At 38.3% G+C, this 22022-nt stretch overlaps 1 protein-coding gene across 1 annotated transcript in view; it reads right to left on the reverse strand.

The window, feature by feature from the left end:
• The window catches only part of DECR1 (2,4-dienoyl-CoA reductase 1), a 39761-nt gene extending 18508 nt beyond the window's left edge, over window positions 1–21253 (reverse strand). Inside the window, exons 1-5 of the mRNA XM_045454306.1 lie at window positions 21105–21253; window positions 9109–9311; window positions 6760–6817; window positions 6548–6634; window positions 5440–5587 (exon numbers count right to left, since the gene is read on the reverse strand). Coding sequence (XP_045310262.1) covers window positions 5440–5587; window positions 6548–6634; window positions 6760–6817; window positions 9109–9311; window positions 21105–21155 — 547 coding nt within the window. The 5' untranslated portion in view covers window positions 21156–21253. The remainder of the gene's footprint in view (window positions 1–5439; window positions 5588–6547; window positions 6635–6759; window positions 6818–9108; window positions 9312–21104) is intronic.
• Window positions 21254–22022: the final 769 nt, after the last annotated feature.

A 22022-nucleotide genomic window follows, 5' to 3' on the forward strand; every position in this document is an offset into this window, starting at 1 on the left:
TGAGTGATTTCCTCCTGATATCAAGATAAAATATTTACTTTCACCACTGCTATTCAACATTGTACTGGAGGTCCCAGCTGGTAAAATAAGGCAAGGAAACTAAATACAGATTAGAAAGGAAGGTATAAAGATTGACTTTTTTCACAAACAATTATCAATAGGGGCGCCTGGGTGGCTCAGTCAGTTAAGCATCTGACTTTAGCTCACGTCAGCTGTGATCTCACAGCTTGTGGGTGCAAGCCCCACGTTGGGCTCTGTGCTGACAGCTCAGAGACTGGAGCCTGATTCAGATTCTGTGTCTCCTTCTCTCTCTCTGCCCCTCCCCCACTCTCTCTCTCTCTCTCTCTCTCTCTAAAAATAAATAAACATTAAAATTTTTTTTTAAAAATTATCAAGAATATAGAAAATCCTAAGGAATCTACCAAAAAAGCTGTAAGAACTATTAATTAATTTTAGCAAGCTCACAGAAAAAAGGTCGATGTACAAAAACAAGTCCACCATATTTTTAAATACTAGAAGCAAACAATTATAAAATAAAATTTAGAAAACAATATCCTTTAACATAACACCAAAAATATAAAATTCTTTGGCAGAAATAAGACCTACACACTGAAAAGAGCAAAACATTGCTGACAGAGATTAAAGACCTAAACAAATAGAAAGATACTGCATGCAGACTGACTGAAAGATGATATTGTCAAAATATCACTTCTCCTCAATATAATCTATAAATCTATAATCTATAATGTATAAATCTGTAAATTTTGACTCCTGGTCAAAATTTGAGGAGACTCTTTCGTAAAAATTATTGAATTCTAAAATTTATATGAAAATGCTAAGGACATATAATAGTGAAAACAATTTTGAAAAAAGAATAAAGTTGGAGGACTCAAATACCTGATGTCAAATTAATATAAAGCTAATCTATATATATATATGCATACATTATAAAGCTAAGTAATCAAATAATGATAGATGTATCAACTGAACAGAATAGAGAGGTCAGAAATTGACCTACATTTATATCAACTGATTTTCCACCAAAGTACCAAAGTATTTCAATGAGGAAAGGATGGACAGATTTTTGCAAAAAATTAATCCTGACTGTTATCTCATACCACATGCAAATATTAACTCAAAATGGATCATGACCTAATTGTAACAGTGAAAATTATAAAAGTTCCAGAAGAAAACAATGGAGAAATTAATTGTGACCCTGGGTGAAGGAAAGATCTCTTAGATACAACTCAAAAAGCATGAGTCATAAAAGAAAAGTTTCATTAAACTGAACAACATCAAAATTAAAAACCTTTTATCTTCAGAAGACATTGTTAAGAACAAGACAGATCACAGACTGAGAAAAAAATATTTGCGAAGCACGTATCTAATAAAAGATTTATACTCAAAATATGTAAAATAACTTTTCAATCAATACTAAGACAAACACCTAATAAATAAACGGACAAAAGATTAGAACAGACACTTCATCAAAAAATATATGCAAAGACCACAGGAAAAGATGCACAACTTCATTAGTCACGAAATGTAAGTTAACACCACAAATGAGGGACAACTACAGAGGATGGCTAAAATGTAATATAACCAATCCAGTGTGGGCCAGAATGTGGCACAAATGCATATAAATTGCTGTTGGGAAAGCAACCTCCTAGAGCCAATTTGCAAAACAGTTGAGTGGACTTATCAAAATTTAGTTTCCTCTACTCATCAAAAGACACTGATAAGGAAATGAAAAGACAAATGACAGATTGGGAGAAAATATTCTAAAGACATACTATATCTGACAAAGTCCTCAGTCCAGATTAAACAAAGAATTTCTATAAATCAATAATGAAAAGACAAACAACCAAATAAAAATGTATTAAAAACTAAGATAGTGAGGAGTAAGTGGAAGATGGAAGAGGGAACCCTTGAGAGCAGTAAAAATGTTAGATGTCTTGCCTGGCGCGACGGTTACCTAAGTGCATAAGCTTATTAAAAGTTCAATTTGAACATAAAAAATCTGTGGGTCTCACTATATACAAATTTTACCTCAATTTTAACAAGCTAAAGTTAATACATTTGAGTTATGTTTTGCATTTATTTATTCTTTTTTAATAAGCTTATAATAGTCTTGATTTCATTCTATTTCCACACTGATATATAAAAGTACGTTGTAAATTAAATAGTGCCACAGTGGTATAAAGTATTATTAGTGTTACCTCAATAAAATACCTTTTACACGTCCTTAAATCACCTCTTTTGAGTTTCAGGAGGTATCTCTTGTTTCTAGTGATCTAGGGTTTCATGTAAAAATTCAGTATTTATCCTATCCATGTCCTTTGTGACTACATTTATTTAGTTTTTTTAGTATGAAATTTATTGTCAAATTGGTTTCCATACAACACCCAGTGCTCATCCCAACAGGTAGTCTCCTCAACTACATTTAAATAAAACCCTCTATTAGTGTCTTTTTTAGTCTCTCTTCATTGCAAGTTCTCTCAATTCTTTAATAAAATTAGGTATCCTTTTCCACACTGTTCACTAATTTTTACATTGATACGTGATACCTTAGAGATTAATGGATCTCAGCATAATATTTTCAATATTCTTCCCAATAAGGATCAGCTATGTATTTACCAACCTTTGTGGTTATAAGAGTACATTGGGCTAATGTTTTTAGGAGTTTCCTATATCTTTTCTTTTAATGTTTATTATTTATTTTTGAGAGACAGAGAGAGAGAGAGAGACAGAGACAGAGCACAAGTGGGGGAGGGAAAGAGAGAGAGGGAGACACAGAATCTGAAGCAGGCTCCAGGCTCTGAGCTGTCAGCACAGAGCCCAACATGGGGCTCGAACTCACGAACCGTGAGATAGGACCTGAGCTGAAGTCGGACGCTCAACCGTCCAGGTGGACGCTGAGCCACCTGGACACCCCAGGAGTTTCCTAAATCTTTTATTTGTTCATAATTATTAACTGTGCTTCAATGTTACTTAGAAACATACTTTAATAATGTCCTTCTAGTTCTAGCTTTTCTGTCTCTGCTAAGGTCACCTCTCTCGTGATCCTCAGTCATCTGCTATCCCCTCTCCAAGGGCATATGTCATCACCAATTCCTGCCAGCCAATGTCTGCCTTCAAGTTGCCTTCCCTTCTCTAGTCTGAGTTCCCTGGATATAGAACCTTAACTAATTTCCTAGATTCCAGACCACCTAACGTACTTCTGACCACAAATTACCAAAGACTGCCTGCCTTCTGAACTGACTTCCACTTTGACACACTTCAGACATCATCAGCACCTAAGTTCCTTGACTGTCGCTCCAATACCAGAATAGGCCCTGTGCACTGTACTCCACAGCCCAGTGGTACAAGTCCTTCAAACTCTGTCAGGTTATGGCATCAATAACTGACAGGAATCTTGGAAGAATAAAAACTGGCTTCCATCTTTTAAAAGTCTTAGCTCATATATTTTTAATGAAGCCCATAGAATTTTAATCCAATGTGATGAGTAAAAATAGATCATAGTCTGTTAAAATGAACGACAATAATGAGAAAAGAAGGGGAGTCAGACAAAAATCAAGAATCACAGAGATGGGCAGTGGAAGGAATAAAAGAGACAATGGAGCAGAGAAACACAAAGGTGAGAGAGACCGAGATGAAGAACGAAATAGGGAACCAAGAATGAAGAGCTGACAGAGACAGAGAAAGAAATAGAGAAATGAGTAAGAGATAAGGAGAAAAAAATCGGAGACAGGAGAGGCAAAAGGCACACAGGTCAAGGATCCTAGGACAGAGAAAGAAAAAGATCCAAAAAAAAAAAAAAAAAATCTTGGAAGCTCCAAATGGAACTGGAGTAAGTGACCTGAAGTTTCTATTTCAATGAGCTCAGGGACAAAAGATGGCAGTTGTACACATACAAAAACAGCCAGCACCTCTCCAGCATCCTTCTGTCTGTTCCTACATTTTTTCTCAAGCTGGCTTGAGAATTATCCACACTGTACAGAAGAAATGGAATCTAATGAGGCAAAGGCTTCCGAACCAGAAGGAACCTGGCCAACTCCATGCCTTCCCTTCTCCCCACAAGCCTCAAGGACTCTTCCCCCTTTTCCTTGTTCAGAATGCTCTCTACCCTAAGAAATACCCCTTTCAAGTCCCACCGCACCCTCCCCCCACCTTGTTCAGGGACAGAGTCTCATCCACCTCTGTCATTTGTGCATATAGTACAGGACCTGTTACACAAAAGTCATCAGTAAGTGTCCATTAAATGAACAAATATACTCTGATTCTAGGCATACAAGTATGTACACATGTTACACACATACATAAATTACACATATATTTACTACTTATATTTCATGAATAGAGTTTGTTCATAGTACTAAACAGAAATGTTCTAGTAACTTCCCTGCAGATCTATTTTCCCCAGTGTTCTCAACCACACCGATGTCATCATCATCCAAACTACTCACCCAGCACAAATTCTCTCATGTAATCAGTAAGGCCTATTGATTTTATCTGCTAAATGTCTCCTAATTTATCCCTCACGTCATGTGGCCACATACCAAAAGAAAAGACAAACCCTTCGGAATGGTCTCCCTAATTTTTTCCAGCCCCAACATTGTTGTCAGTATCCTTTCCAATCAAGTCCAAGACATAACTTGAAGGAGACACCTTCAAGAGAAATCTCTAAGAAAATAACTCCCATTTCCTTCACAAGTAACATCAAATTTTCTTTTTTTATTCTTTTTTTTTAAGTTTATTTATTTATTTTGAGAGAGACAGTGCAAGTGGGGGAAGGGCAGAGAGAGAGGGAGACAAGAGGATCCCAAGCAGGCTCCTCGCTGCCAGAGCAGAGCCCAATGTGGGCCTCGAACTCACAAAACCATGAGATCATGACCCGAGCCAAAACCAAGAGTCAGACACTTAACTGACTGAGCCCTCAGGTACCCCAACATCAAATTTTCTATTTCGATATTGAGAACTTTCCCAATTACACCCAATCCACATCCCCACTCATTTCCCACTATTCTGCCTCCTCATCTCTAACCACATCAAATTTCTCATCAATCCCTAAACGTCTGTTTATCAGGTCTCTTTCCTGGGACATTTTCATTTACTTGCCACCCTCCTTTCACCCCAACTTCTCCACATCAGGATCTTGGAAAATTCAGCTCAAATTGTGTCTTGTTCCTCAACCTGATAATCATCCTAGGGAGAGTTAGTCATTCCTATCTCTGGGTTTCCAACATACATGAAATGTATATTTATTACAGCTCATATCATAACATACAGTAATTATTTAGGTATCTTTCTGCTCCATTAGCCTATGAGTTGCACAGATACCAACAATGTCTTATTGACTTCTGTACATATCCCAGGACTTATCACAGAACCTGTGTGCAGTAGGGACTCAATCAATATATGAAGAATTAATAAACATACCTTTCTGTGCTTTAATTAGTTGCTTTCCAATTTCTAGAGTCACATAGGCAGTACCATTTAGAACTATGTCAGTTATGGTCTTCCAAGCATTAGGAGAGAGTCTTTCAGTGGGAGAAATAAAATTCCCTGCTGCATTGTTTATCACAATCTAATAAAGCAATAAGGCAAGTTATAGAAATTTTTAGATAAGGAAGAACATTTTCCCTCCAGAGTTTTTACTTCTAAAACATATTAATCCAAATACCATTAAGGTAAAATTGATAGTCTGCTATGAAATAAAACCACAAGATTTGGTTCAGTTTTACTTTTTTTGAGCCTGTAAAAATCTCCTGTGTTATTTACCACATTTCAGAATCCTATTCCCTGTCTCAAAGTTAGGGTAGAATCTATCATTAAGAAAACAAATACAGATTAAGCATGTCTACCACTTATCTACACCGTATTTCAAGGAATCTCAAAATGCCTTTTAATTTCTGGTGACATTTTGGCTTACTTTACCCAATGAAATTCTTGCTTGATAACATGTTTCTTCACTATCAGTAAAGATTCTACCTAGCTCTATTAGCAGACTCAATATTACTGGTCTGTCTGAAAATATCTTTAACTCAGAAGAGCGCTCTCTGAGACTACTGGAGGAAATTGCTTCTTTCCCATATGTGAAGCAAACAACAACCAAATACTCATACACAACTCGGGTCTTAAAAGGAAAAACCTGGAGTATTTTATTGATTTCTTTACTTGTATTATTCTCCTCTACTGATGGAGATAATCAAAAGTTATTAGGAAAAACAAAGAGCATGAATCATTTAAACTAGATATTGTGTTGTTGGATAATTGCTCTTATTTCATAATCTTATTAAATAAAGTGAAATCAAGTTTGTTCTATATGACTGTAAATGCATTTTTTAAGTATTTCTGAAAGGAAATGGTATAGCAGTTCACCTAAACTGTTCCCTGCTCTGAGCAGAGCTGGCTCTTCCCTTAAGAAAGAAAATAGCTTCTCAACACAGCACTTGCTCACGTACATATTTTATTTCCTGAGTGCATCCTTAGTACTCTTGTGGGCGTTATCAACATCCTGTTCTGGCCTCATCAACACTGAACTTACGTCAGGATGTCCCGCAACTTTGATCAGTTCTGATACAGTGTTTTGCACCATTTCAGGATCCCTCACATCACACTGAACTGCATGAACCTGAAAAATAACACAGAGAAAAAAGGAATCCAACAATTTCCAGACTTCTTAAACCAAAAGCATGAAAAAGTTACTTAAGCATGTTTTATTTCTAAATCCAAATTAAATAACTCTTTTTAATGTACCTTATTTCCAGTCTGAGAAGAAATTTGTTCTGCCGTATCTTTCAAAACATCAATCTTTCTAGAAATAAAAATATGGTACTTTGCATGAATTCTGAAATGACTTCATATTATATTTTTCTTTTTAATTCCATAAACTGAATTCCATAAATTAAAAACAAAGAGAATCTATAGCTTAAACACATGCACTTTTGACAAAATACAAAAGCTGTATCTATAAACAAATCAGTTTGAATGAATTTACTTTCCACAAGTTAATTTAGTATAATTTTTGTATACTTGATACTCAATTATTGAATTATTTACTTTTAAACTAGTTGCTTTATATCCACTCATAGTTTAAAATTATTTCCTTAATACAAAAATGCTGATTCAAAGGGGTACATGCACCCTAACATTTATAGCAGCATTATCAACAATAGCCAAATTATGGAAAGAGCCCAAATGTCAAATGTCCACCGACTAATGAATGGATAAGGAAGATGCGGTGTGTGTGTGTGTATATGTGTGTGTGTGTGTGTGTGTGTACACACACAAAATGGACAATGGAATATTACCCAGGCATCAAAAAGAATGAAATCTTGCCATCTGCAACAATGTGGATAGAGCTAGAGAAAATTATGCTAAGTGAAATAAGTGAATCAGAGAAAGACAAATACCACGTGATATCACTCATGTGTGAAATTTAAAAACCCAAACAGATAAACACAGAGAATGGGGGAAAAAAAAAGAGAGAGGCAAATAAAAGACTCTTAACAATAATAGAGAACCAATAGAGGGTTGTTGGAGGGGAGGTGGGCAGGGGGATGGGCTAGCTGGGTGATGGATATTAAGAAGGGCCCTCGTGATGAGCATTGGTGTTATACGTAAGTGATGAATCACTAAATTCTACTCTTGAAACCAATATTATACTAACTAAAATTTAAATAAAAACTTAAAACATGAAAAAAAATAAGTAAATAAATTTTCTTAATTACAATAATTTCTGTTCCCTTGCCCAAGCCTGCTTTAGAAAGAAAACACATTTATGATATAATGTAAGCTTATATTATACTATATGAAATCTGTTATGTATAAAATTTATGTTAGTAGATTTTAGACCAAATTTATGGATATAAAAGCATTATATGCATTTAGTTTCATACTCTCGAAAGAAACATGAAAAATAAACCATAAGCATAAATTATGTAGTGTTACAAAGAAAATAAGATTTTAATACTTGCAAAAAAGTTACAATATAAAAAAATGTTCTGGCCAATTTGCATGAAAGGAAACATCTGAAAGAAATTCCTTTGGCCCTTTGTAAATTACATTGTGACTTGCCATTCAGATTATTATTCAGCCTATCTAAAAATTATACACTATTCAATATAGGAGGAAGGTGTCGATTTTTTGACCAGTCTTTAAAGTTCTACACTTACATAGGCATAGAGTCCTAAAAATAGTCACATAGTTATAGGGCCTAAATAAGAAATTCCATCTACATGGCCTTATCCTTCCCACATTTATCACAAGAGATGTTTTGAAATATCTACCCATCTTATAGAAAATGGAAGGATTATATCCATTACCCAGGTAAGGCTAACTAGCCTTTGAAGCAGTAACTATAATCACTCTCACTGAAAAAAAAAAAAAAAAAAAGCAGCCTCAATACAGTAGTTTTTAACTTATCCATTATCAATCATTACGGATCTTCCTCAAGTTAATGATGTGGTTACACCCAATAAACCCACCATAAATTCAAAACACCATAAGTTGAAAATGCATTTAATACACCTAACCTACTGCACACCATAGCTTAACCTAGCCTACCTTAAACGCATTAGCCTATACTTAGGCAAAATCACCTGATGCAAAGCCTGTTTTATCATAAAGTGTTGAATATCTCACAGAAACTTACTGAATACTGTACTGAAAGTGAAAAACAGAAGGTTTATCTGGGCACAAGATGGTCAGAAGTGTATCGGTTATTTACCCTCATGACTGAGTGGCTGACTGAGAGCTACAATTCACTGCCAGCATCATCAGAGTATCTCGCCATATATTATTAGCCTGGGAAAGGTTCCAAATTCAAAACTTCAAGTACAGTTTCTACTGAATGTGTATTACTTTCACACCATTGTAAAGTCGAAAAATCCTAAACTGAACCAATGCAAATCAGGATCCCATCTGCATTTCTATCATTACAAGTATAACTGATTTTTCCAAGGAGATTTACTTAAATAATCTAAAGGATATTCACAGAAAATGATGATGAAAATCAAAAAACTCTGGCATATAGTGTTTTCAATACTGTGGCACAGAAATGTTTTATACTAGACTCTTGCCAGGCAACTGGGGAGCATGACTTACCGGCTGGCTATCACACACTGAGCACCTAGGCTGGACAGAAGAGCTGTCATTCCTTTACCAAGGCCAGTACCTCCCCCGGTAATAAACGCCACTTTTCCTTGAAAACTATCAGGTGGTAGTATCGGTTTTCGAAGGGGCGGGAAGAATTTAGACTGAAACGCTTCAAGGTTTTGATACAATATTTTTGTTCCATAACTGAAAAACTGAAAGGGAAAAAAGATTAATTGAAATTTTCACACGTGCATTTCCACAAAATAGATGAGTTCAAAAAACTTACTCTTGAATTCACTATTAATCAAACTCTTGGATTAACAAACTCACTGTAAACGTACTAGTACTGTATTTAACCAATTATTACTTTTTTCCCCACTGGAATGTTAAGTAACACAGTGGAATGGGTAAAAGCATGGGCTTTGGACAAAGACCACATAGGACATATTTTCTCTTTAGTTGTATAAACTTCAGCAAGTGATTTAAGCTCTTTGTGCCTCAGTTTCTTCCATAAATGAAGACAATAAAAGAACCTTACTCTTGAGACATTGTAAGCATTACATGAATTAACATAAGTAAAATACCTAGAACATTGTTTAGCATATACTAAATGTTCTATAAATGCTAGCATTATTATTTACAGGGGTTTTGCTTAAATTTATATAAAAAGAACTGACATAAAGCATATTCATCTTTCAATAAGAATAACTTGGATAAAAATCACATTCCATCTTTGAATCACTGAAGAAAATTATTACAAGTCCTTATAAGTTTATTAAATCAAATATCTCATCCCATGTTGTCTTCTGGATAATAAATTTAGAACAGATAATTATTTGTTATATTTAAAATAGGGAAAAAATTAAAACATTTTACACTGAAAACATTTGCATTGCCCTATCTTATGCCTTACAACTTACATTCCCACATTACTTGTGAAAATCACTGCCATTTTCTAGCATTTAATTATAAAAATAAACTTTAAGTGTTGAACATAATAACAATAAGGAGCTAATTTCATTAAGTGCTTATCATGTGTCAAGACTCGGTATCTTCACCAGCCCATGAAACAGGTATTATTTTAACCTCACTGTGCTGTGGAGGTGTGTGTGTGGGGGGGGGTGGGGAGAGTTATGTTAAATATATTTTAAATATATTGCCCAAGTCCCAGAACCAAGATTCAAATGTGGTCTGATAGGCTCCAAAGCCCTCCCTCATCATTACCTTGTATATTTCCTCTCTCTACTCACTGAACTCCTACAGAGCTTAATGATCACACCAAAAAGGCATGTGATGTTCTCCATCAGGTCATGGTTGCAAGACTACAACTCCAAAATGTATCATTTCCTGCTAGAATATTCCTATAAGCTAAGTGAGCTGCTATCAGTTGGTCTCGGGTATCTAGAAATTTCTCCTAAGGAAATAATTGGAAATGTGGTCAATGATTTAGGATAAGGCTGTTTATCAACTGGAAATTACACAAGAAAATGCTTATGATATGATGTTACGTGAAAAAAGAAGTATACAATACGTTAACTGTAAATAAAAATATATGCTTGGGAAAAAGACTAATGAAATAACAGTAAGTAGTAGATTCACCATTAATCATGTGCCAAGGTCTACTAAAGACTTTAAATGCATTATCTCACAACAATCCTATAAGGTAAATTCTATTGCTATCCTCAATTTATAGATGAAAAAGGTGAAACACAGGAAGGTCAAGTAACAAACTTTTTTTTAAATTTTTTTTTAATTTTTTATTTATTTTTGAGACAGAGAGAGACAGAGCATGAGCAGGGGAAGGACAGAAAGAGAGGGAGACAAAGAATCCGAAGCAGGCTCCAGGCTCCAAGCTGTCAGTACAGACCCCGACGCGGGGCTCGAACTCACGGACCGCGAGATCATGACCTGAGCCGAAGTCGGATGCTCAACCGACTGAGCCACCCAGGCGCCCCAGTAACTAACTTTTCAAGACAAATAATAAGTAGAAAAGACTTGATTCAAATCCAAGATGTGTCTGACTTCAGAGTCCACCCATATCTTCCTTACACAATTACTATCTCTAGGTGATGAGATTATGGATGATTATTTTTGCCTTTTGTTGGGTTTTAGCATTTTTATCTTTTCAATATGTATGACTTGCTTTTACAATCAGGAAAAACATGTTACTGAAAGACAAAATCTGAAAGCATGTATAAAATAATTGGTGAAGATAAATTTGTAAATCTGATTATGCTCCAGGCTGGTCATTGTACATCCTTTGGCTTCAGGTTGACAAAGCATTTTCTTTTTGTATCCTCTGCCAAAGCAGAATAATCCAAGCAACCTACAATAATCTTTCTCTACATAAATAGCAGTTTTACCTAAGGCTGCCACCGCCTCCGAGAATATTACATTAAGATGATAGAACAGGAAATTTGCACAAGTAGCTTAGGGAGTCTGTCATTACTCACTAATGATGAAAAAACTGTGTTCCAATTTTCCAAAGACTCTAAAATGAATTTTTATTTATTTAGTGTTGCTTTGTACAGGGAATGTGATGTGGTGCTTTACAAAAGATAAATTATGCAAAATATTTGCATATAAACTTTTTTTACTTATCCTAAAACATTGTCTCAACCTCCCAAATGGTAGAAGAATGTACAGGTAAAAATAATCAGGTTGATTAACAGTTCCTAATAAGTGTCTATAACCTATTAGGTTACTACTTAGCACAGGCTTACCTGTTGTATTTTATTTGATCTAATCAACACTGATCTTTCCCACCAAACCAAAAGTGAAGACATTGATATGCTATTTTAATTCACATTACCTTCTAATAATTCATAGCATATATGCTGTTGAATATTAAATTCAAGCCATCTATTTGTCTACAAACAACTTGTTCATTTCAACATTAAGACCCATTGAGGTGAACAGACCTCATAGAATCTTGTTGTATTCAGTCTCCTATTTCTACAAAGAATTCTGAGCAACCTGAAATAGCATTTTGGCTATTTCTTTTTGTTTTTTTTTTTAATTGTTTTACTATTTATTTATTTTTGAGAGACAGAGTGTGGGGGGGGGGAGGGGCAGAGAGAAAGGGAAACAGAATCTGAAGCAGGCTCCAGGCTCCGAGCTATCCACAAAGAGCTCGATGCCAGGCTCAAACTCATAAACCGTGCCATCATGACCTGAGCCGAAGTCGGATGCTTAACCAACTGAGCCACCCAGGTGCCCTTGCCATTTCTTTTTGAGTCATAAAAAGTAGATTCAAAATAGACTTTTAAGTTTTCAAATCTTGCTCTGTGCTTTTTCTAGAAATCAGTTGTCTTTTGAAAATAGAAATAATACCTTGCATGTCAAGATTGAGTTCTCTGGATATCTTTAAAACCTAAAATTCTTACAACCCTCTCTCATCTTCCATTTTGGCAAACAAATTCACTTTTAGAATTAGAAGTTCTACAATCTCCCAGAAAAAGAAAATCAGTTATCATCTGCCTCCATATGCACGACTCCCCCACATCATATAAACAATATCTATCTCCTTCATGTGGTCCTAAACAATACCATCTAAACTCATGAAAAGTGATTGTACTTTTAATCCTCAGAATGGCAATTCTTTAAGAGCCTTGACTGTCTTCTCCCCGGAGGATGAGGACTGTATAGCAATGAGATTTATTCTTAAATTACCTAAGTATTTTGGCTAGTCTCAAATGTCTAGAATAAACACCTACAATAAAGGCAGATTGGTGATCCTAGGCCAGATGTTTTATTAGGCCTGCCCAATGTTTTAAAATAATTTTTAAGTTCATTTATTTTTTAAGAGAGAGAGAGACAGAGTGTGAGTGGGGGAGGGGCAGAGAGAGGGAGACAGAATCCAAAGCAAAGCGGGCTCCAGGCTCTGAGCTGTCAGCATACAGCCCTACATGGGGTTCGAACTCATGAACCATTGAGATCATGACCTGAGCTGAAGTTGGACACTTAACCAACTGAGCCACCCAGGCACCCCCAATGTCTTAAAACTTTTGAGCCAATATTTAGATACTGAGTGAATTCAGATAAAAATCAGAAGCTCTACTGACACTGAGGTTCAGCTTCCAATAAGGCTGAGTTAATGCCCACTTGAGACAAGACCTAAGCTCTGCCCAATCCTCACTCACACAGGCAAAGTAAACTCTTTTCAGTGGGCAATCACTGTCATTTATAGAGCCTCTCAGAACTTGAGGCATTTGAATGCATGACTCCTAATCTAGATAAAACCCAAGAAACTAATACAAAATAGAAAAGGGGAAAATGGTTTTTCTTTTTTCTTGTTCTTTTTTGTACCACAGAAAAGTTTCTGAAGTTTCATATAAAACAATTTTCTGTAAAAGTAATTGTTTAATGATCGAGGTACACTATTAAGAAAATCCAGTTCCAAATCTGTAAAAATCCTATAATAACAGACACTCACACAGAAGTTGTGGGCTAAAGGTCATATTTAAATAGCTCTTAGCTTAGTTATCTCACTATCATTGTCACCATTACTAATTGACAGGGCTCCCACATTAAAATCGCATACCTCAAAAGTACAGACGTCCTCTAGAGTTGAAAATACAAAAATTAAACTCTTTACTGGCATTCGAGCTGGACAATACAGCCTCAACCTACCTTCGTAGCCCTACTTATCAGTTTCACCACTTAGAGGTTTATTCTATGCTCACCAACCCCTCAGCATTCCTGAAACTTGCCAAGAACTTTCACCTTCCAGTCTTTGCTCGGTCTTTGCTGATTTCTCACTTGCCTAAACTAGCCACTTTCTTTCTCAATCAGCCTTCAAAACCAAGCCAAAGTGTCAAAAACTGTTGACACTTTTAAACATGTGTGTCTGTTAAAAATGGGCCAAATGAATCCCTCCCTCCATCAGGATCTTAGTCTTTCTTAGCCTTCCGCACCAGACTGTGAGCACCCAGGAAGACAGAACAGTCTCCATTCATAACTATAATAGGGTGTCTTGTTTTTTTAAGGAATAATTTTTTTTAAGTTTATTTGAGAGAGAGAGAGAAAGGGAGGGCATCAGCAGGAGAGGGGCAGCGAGAGAGAGAGAGAGAGAGAGAGAGAGAGAAAGGGAGAGGGAGAGAGAGAGGGAGAGAGAGGGAGAGGGAGAGAGAGAAGGAGAGAGAGGGACAGAGTGAGGGGAGAGGGGCAAAGACAATCCCAAGCAGGCTCTGCTGTGTCAGGGCAGAGCCCTACTTGATGCAGGGCTCCATCTCAGGAACCATGAGTTCATGTCCGGAGCTGAAACCAAGAGTCAGACACTTAACCAACTGAGCCAGCCAGCCTCCCCTTTATAATAGGATTTCTAACACCAGTTGGGCATTCAGTAAATGCTTGTTTTATTTTCTGTAATGCTGATCAGCCAGGGTCCGATGCCATCCAAAGTACATGAGAGAAGACAAGTAGAATCTTATGCAGCTATGGATACAAGCCAGGTCTCTGCCGCGTGTTTCATTAAGTTGCAATAGTCACTTCCAAAGACTCTAAATTATGCCACGTTAAATATTAATCCAAATCTATTGATGTATGAGTATGAACAGATCATTTGCAAATAGAAAAACTGGGCAAAGACCTTAAAAGATAGCCCACATGCAAAAAATATATACAACCATACTTTCAACCAAGTGATGTAATTAGACAAAGAAGGTATCATTTTTCTCACAAAAAATTGGGAATACTAAAAAATATCTGATTAAAGTCACTCTTACAATCTGTTGAAATGAATTGGGCCAACTTCTTTGGAGGCCAATTTGGCAACACATATCAAAATGTTGACTAAACTACACATATCCTTTGACCCAGCAACTCAACATTTAGGAATTAATCCAACAGATAAACTCACTCTTTCGGGTGGGAGGAAGAAGCTATGTTCAAAGAAAGGCACTAAGATCAAAATGAACTTAACAGTTCTATTTACAATCACATCAAAAAGAATAAAACGCTTACTAATAAATTTAATAAAAGTACAAGATTTATAAATTAAAAACTTTATACACCATTAAGAAATTAAAGAGGACCTAAATAAATAAGACATCCTGTGTTCATGGATTGAAAAACTTAATTTTGTTAAGATGGCAGTACTCCCCAAATTGATCTACAGATTCAATGCGATTCCTATCAAAACATCAGGTGGCTTTTTGCACAAATTGACAAGCATATCTCAAAATTCACTCTTAGGGACTCAGAAATACAGGGCACTCAGATGAGCCAAACAAACATATTTACTAAAGCACTGTTTGCAATCAAAAAAGACCAAAAAACAATCTATCTGCATTTCCAAAGGGATGCTCAATTAATTAGGGCACATCCATATAACACAATACTGTGTATCTTTTAATAGAATATATTCTATTCTAATAACAATATGTTGTTATTCAATCGCTCAACAAATTTATTGAGTACCAACAACGTGAGGCATCATGTGTTAAGGGAAAAATCCAAGGTAGGGAAATATATATAAAATGCTCTCATTTGTGTGGTTTCTTTTAATGAAAATATCTCCATATATATGTTGATACATAAACAAAAATTGTTGGAAGGATCCACAAGAAACTATTCATAGCATTAATCTCTTGGAGAGGGACTGTTTGTACGGTCATTGCATCCTTTTGTACTGTTGAGTGTTTGGTATGTTCATAAATTAATTTTTGATTAGAAATAGTTAACACAATATCAGATCATATGTGCAAGGACACAATATAAAAAGGGTATAGAGGAAAACAAAGTGTCAGCAAGAAGAACACTGGCATACGATCAGTGCTATTTAAAGTGTAAATAGTTAAGTGTCCGACTCTCGATTTCGTCTCAGGTCATGATCTCACAGTTCCTGTATCGGGCTCTGCGCTGACAGCACGGAGCCTGCTTGGGACTCTCTCTCTCCCTCTCTGTCTGCCCCATCCCTTGCTCATGCTCTCTCCCTCTCTCAAAATAAATAAACATGAAAAAAAATTTTTTTAATAAAGTGTACTGTATATTCCACACTGAAGTGTGAGTTATAAAGACAATGAAACATCACCCTAATTTTTTTTTTTTTTTTTTTTTTTTGGATTTTCTAAGTACAACATGAGGTACTGCTGATTTAGGTCAACACGAATATTTTTTTTAAAAACAAATTGATCCTGACCCAAATTCACAGGAAAAGAGCTCTGCAGACTGGGCCTTGACTGTCACATTAAGATGTCAGCTTGGTAAAGACCTGACAATCTTATTTTTCAAAGGATGACTTTGAAAAATGCATAATTCTGCATTTCCAACACAACTCAATAGTCTGTGTAGACAGTTAAACCTCCAGTAACTACTTCCCAGTCTATTTTGTCCAGTCGCTAGAAGGCACGTATCTGTGCCTTGCCTGCATTATTTTCAATGTCCAGACCACTGCCACTTAAGCACAGTGGACATGGCTCTTAGCCGGAAACATCTGGAAATACAAGAGGAGGCTGGGCAGGATGCTCTACTTGATGCTCCTGTACAAACAGATAGTCCTGCAGAATGAAGAATTGTCCCACCCACTAATCCAAAACCAACCCTACAAACCATAAAAGAATTGAAGAACCCAAACTCTACCCACACCCATGGCTTGCCACAGGCCATGCTACTCTCAAGCTCTGTGCGTGTGTGGATTGCTTGCGTACCTCTCCTTCTCCTTAACTGAAAGCAGAGCACTGCACAGAGGCTCTTCTAAGCAACTGCAGAACACAGATCTCGTTGCCACAGCAACTTGAAGGTAAGGCTGAGCAAATATAAAGGAAAGTTAGCTGGACTCCTAGCTGCAGTGGCTAGGCTGAATTATGTAGTTGTTGCCAGTAGCAAGACAGAAATTACATTTTTAAGTAACGATACATCTCATAGCAATGAACATGAGTCCTTGAAAAAGTAGCTGCTGTGTGCTCCAGGGTGTGCTTCCCACTTTTATTACAGTTCTTACCTGTTGGCAGTTAGATGTGGACCAAACAGATGCTTCACCAATACCACACAATAAAGGGAGATGAAATCAAGGAGATAAATGAGCCGGCAATTTGATATTTTCAACTGGGATCTTCACTCTGGCTAACCTCTCATTGAGTAATCTCACTGATCCCCATCACATTAGCCAAAACTAACATGACTACCTGACTTCTTTCTTTCTTTCCTTCTTGCTTGCTTGCTTGCTTTCTTTCTTTCCTTTCTTTCTTTCTCTCTCTCTCTTCTTTCTTTTCTTTCTTTCTTTCTTTTGAGAGAGAAAGTTCCAGTGCACAAGCAGGAAAGGGGCCGAGGGAGAGGGAGAGAGAAAATCTTATGCAGGCTCCAAGCCCAGCACAGAGCCTAACATGGGGCTTCATCTTACGACAGTGATATCATGACCCGAGCCAAAATCAAGAGTCAGATGCTTAACCAACTTAGCCACCCACACATCCTGGCAATCTCTTTTGGGGACAAAAAATAGAACCTCAACTCTTCAAAAGGTTTTTTATATGGGAATTTGCTTATATGAAAAAAATATACTAGAGATAAACATGATGTTATGAGCTGGTATAGACTTAACTCATTTACTTATATTTAGCAAGTTTCTATGGAGCATCTCCTATGCCCTAGGCACTGTTCTAGGAAATGTTAACACAGCAGTGAACAAAAACAGATACAATACTCTACCTTGAGAGATTATTTTTTGGAGGGAGGAGGATAAGTAAATTAAATAATATATATAGTATATTATAAGCTGATACATACTATGGGAAAAAATAAGGCATAGAATAGGGGTGGAGATCTCACTGAGGTGAATTTGAGCAAAGACCTAAAAAAGGTGAGGAAATGAGTGCCACAGTTCTTTCAGGCAGTAGCAAGAGTTAGATCCTAAAGATCCTAAAGTTATTGCTCTTGATAAAAACAAAAGGAAAGGGGGACACCTGGGTGGCTCAGTCTCAATCATCTGACTCTTGATTGTGGCTGAGGTCATGATTTCGCAGTTCGTGGGTTCGAGCCCCACATCGGGCTCCTTGCTGGTGGTGTGGAGCCTGCTTACGATTCTCTCTTTCTCTCTCTCCGCCCCTACCCCACTGGCTCTTCTCTAAAATTAACAAATATACTTTAAAAAAAATTTTTTTAAACACAACAAAAAGAAAGGAAGCTTGGCAGTGTGCATCTTAGAGATCTAAGAATTAATCTACAAAAGGAAGAATGGTAAAATTAAAAAAAAAAATGTTTCACATGGGGCGCCTGGGTGGCGCAGTCGGTTGAGTGTCCGACTTCAGCCAGGTCACGATCTCGCGGTCCGTGGGTTTGAGCCCCGCGTCGGGCTCTGGGCTGATGGCTCAGAGCCTGGAGCCTGTTTCCGATTCTGTGTCTCCCTCTCTCTCTGCCCCTCCCCCGTTCATGCTCTGTCGCTCTCTGTCCCAAAAATAAATAAACGTTGAAAAAAAAAAAAATTAAAAAAAAAAAAAGTTTCACAAAGTAAACTTAGCCTTACTATCTGAGATGAATTCTGATATTTCCTATTCTATTTCAATTTATTTTTCTTAAACTCACCTTGTTCCACAAAACTGATTTCAATGTCCAGTCGTGATTATCTCTTAGCTTGAAAAATATACATGAAACTTAATGATGTACACATAGCTTTTCAACCAACTACCTCTAAAGAATGCCTAACACTTAACAGGCACTTAATGAGCATTTCCTGATAAACAGCTGAATATGTGAATGCTTTCCAGGGTAGAACTGAAATCAGCATGAGAGCAAAGGTCATTTTTAAAAAAATTTTTCCAACCCAGGGCCAGGCACAGAGCCAGTTCTCAGTAATTGTTTGTACTTAGGCCTACTAGTTAAACAGAACAATTTAATGTAACACTTCATAAATAGAACTCAACAAATGAAACTTTTCTCTTTGTTCTTGGTAACAAAACTACTCAAATTAGGTTTTAATTGTAACAACTAGTATTTGCTAACAAAAATCTGATGTTCCCTGGAACAACCCACTTCATAGATGTAAAGTCTCTTCTCCTAGGAATTTAAGCCCAAGCCTGTGTGTGCCAAGAAAACAAACCACACCAAAACAGGCTTCTCTTGGCCCTGAGCCCCAATCCTCAAAACTTCTATTTTTCTTAAGCAAAAGAAATTCAAAATTGTCAGATTACAATTACTTTTCAAATGAGTTCATTGTCTAAGGGTGTCAGAAGAGCTGGGATACAGTCTGTGTGACCTTATTACTACAGGCTTAATGATTTGTGGGGGAAAAAAAATCTCTGGGGACTCTTCTGCCTCACAGAGTTGTAGGAAGAGAAAGTTCTTTGAGAAGAGTCCAGAAAACACAAGCTTCTTTTACAACGATCTGTATCCAAAACCTCTAAAGGAAAACAGTATCAACAAAACTTTGGTGTTGAACAAGTATCACTTTTTAAAAGAAAAGTTCTCTTACTTGAGAGATTTAGCATACTATTATTTCCTTGTGTTCACATTTGAAGCTACTGTCTCTCCTTTAAAAAAAAAAAAAAAAAAAAATTAAAGGGGCTCCTGGGTGGCTCAGTCGGTTGGGCATCCGACTTCGACTTAGGTCATGATCTCACCGTTCCAGAGTTCAGGCCCTGCATCAGGCTCTGTACTGACAGCTCACAGCCTGGAGTCCCCTTCAGATTTTATGTCTCCCTCTCTGTCTCTGCCTTGCCCCTGCTTGTGCTCTCTCTTTCAAAAAAAAAAAAAAAAAAAAAAAAATATATATATATATATATATATATATACACACATATATATTTTTTAGTGTTTAATAAACAAACAAATAAATAAAATTAAAAAAACTACTATGGCTGCCCATTCTATTTGATTTGAAAGGGTTTTTTTCACAACTGCAAAATAGTTTTTCAACCTAGCTAAGGAAATTGAACTTTTTGGTTTAATTTATTAAGATTTTTGAATTTGGTTGTGGAAGAGGCTGTCTTGGATACTACTGTTTGCTTTTTTTTTTTTTTTTTAATGTTTATTTATTTATTTTGAGAGAGAGAATGAGCAGGAAGGGACACTAAGAGAGGGAGACAGAGAATCCCAAGCAGGCTTTGCAGCTGCCAGTACACAGCCTGAGACAAGCTCGAACTCACCATGGCTCAAACTCACAAACCTGAGATCATGATCTGAGCCAAAACCAAGAGTCCGAGACTACCAACTGAGGCACCCACGCACCCCCACTATTGCTTTGTTTTCGTCTTCCTTTCTCCTTATCCTCTCTGTCTTCACTTTCATCCCCGCCCCCCCCCCGCCCCCGTGCCTGTTTATTTATTTTGAGAGAGAGAGAGAGAGAGAGAGAGAGAGAGAGAGAGAAAGAAAGAATCCCAAGCAGGCTCCCTGCTGTCAGTGTGGAGCCCAATGCAGGGCTGGAACCCAGGAGTCTTGACATCATGACCTGAGCCCAAGTCAGACATAACTGACTGAGCCACCCAGGCGCCCCTTCACTCTCATTTTCTATTTGGACTTTGAGTCCAACGGATATACATAAGTTGACAAACCAGCAAACAAGTTGTCTTTCCCAAAGCATGGTGGAGATATAGGTAAAAGCCAGCCTTAGATGCTTCTCTCCCAGCTTTACCTCTGGGAAATGGAGTCTAGATAGCTGGGGGTTTCTCCCTTTTCATAAAAAGCTTTATGTGAATATGCTTGTATTAATGTTTAATTTGCACAACACATGAATGGCTCTTCCTCTTAAATCAAGGTCTCTTATAAGGCCAATGCCCCTTCTGGGCCCCCCCACCCCCACCCAGTCCCTCTCCCTCCGCAAAGGGCCAGCGTGTGCAATGTCTCCAGTCTTTGCACATATTTCCACACAACTTTGAAACTTCTTACGGACATGAAAACTTTGAGAATCACAGCATGACCCTCACACACTTTCTCAGACAGCAAATGTGGCTTTGACCCCTCTTAACTCCAACCCCGCCTCCCGGCTCCCACTGCTCCCGCGTTTCTCCGCGGCCCGGAACCCCCTGTCCTCGCTCCGCGCATGCCGGGTCCGGATCTTCGCTCCGTCGTCTTACCCTCCGAGGACCTTGGCCCCGAGTAAGGAAAACTCGGCCTAGCATCGCCATCTTGGACCTTCCGGATTGGGACTGGCGGGAGCGGGGCACCGGGTCGAACGGGGTGAGGGGACGGGGGCGGGGCGGACCGGAGCGGGGAGGAGGGGGTGGGGTCGGGGCGGGGCCAAACGGGGGGCGGGGCGGACCGAAAAGGGGAGGAGGAGGGGCGGTGTCCGGACCGGGGCGGGCGGGAGCGGGGCCGGGGATGGGGCGTACCAGAGTGGGAGGAGGAGGGGGCGGGGCGGGGCCGGCAGGGGCCAGGTCGGACGCAGCAGGAAGGAGGAGGGGGCGGAGCGGGGGGACGAGTGGGCGGGACCGGGCTGGCACAGGACGAGACAGGCGGGAGCTGGGAGGAGGAGGGGAGAAGGGGGAGAAGGGGGAGGAGGATGGGAAGGGAGCGGAGCCAGAGTGGTCGGAACCTGGCTGGCAGGGATCGCGGTGGGCGGGAGCCGGAAGCTGCAAGCGGGCAGATGGAATGGGGGGGGGGGAGGGGCGGCATGGCGGTCCACGGGGTAGGGGCGGGGCTAGCAGGGGGAGGGGAGGGGCCGGTCGTGCCTTGATGGCTGCTACCCTGGCGCCCCTGGACCCCGGGTCTAATACCTGGTTGGTGTGGCGCTGAATCATACATCATCAGGGTAGTAATATCTACCTTGTAGCAGGATTCTTGCACACAGAGTCCTGACACTGAGGCCTTTGTTTCTAGAAAACAACTTTGTTCCTGCTAGCACCACTCAGTTGGGTTCGTACAGGAAGAACTGAGCCCTGAATGCCACGTGGTATAGTTTTTTATATATTTTTTACTCCTTTGTCTCCCATATATGGTAACACAAACATGCAGTCTGATTAAGTTGTCTCACGTTATGAGGTCCTGAGGGATGT

The sequence above is a fragment of the Leopardus geoffroyi genome, chromosome C3 (genome assembly GCF_018350155.1).
Source record: "Leopardus geoffroyi isolate Oge1 chromosome C3, O.geoffroyi_Oge1_pat1.0, whole genome shotgun sequence".
Taxonomy (NCBI): domain Eukaryota; kingdom Metazoa; phylum Chordata; class Mammalia; order Carnivora; family Felidae; genus Leopardus; species Leopardus geoffroyi.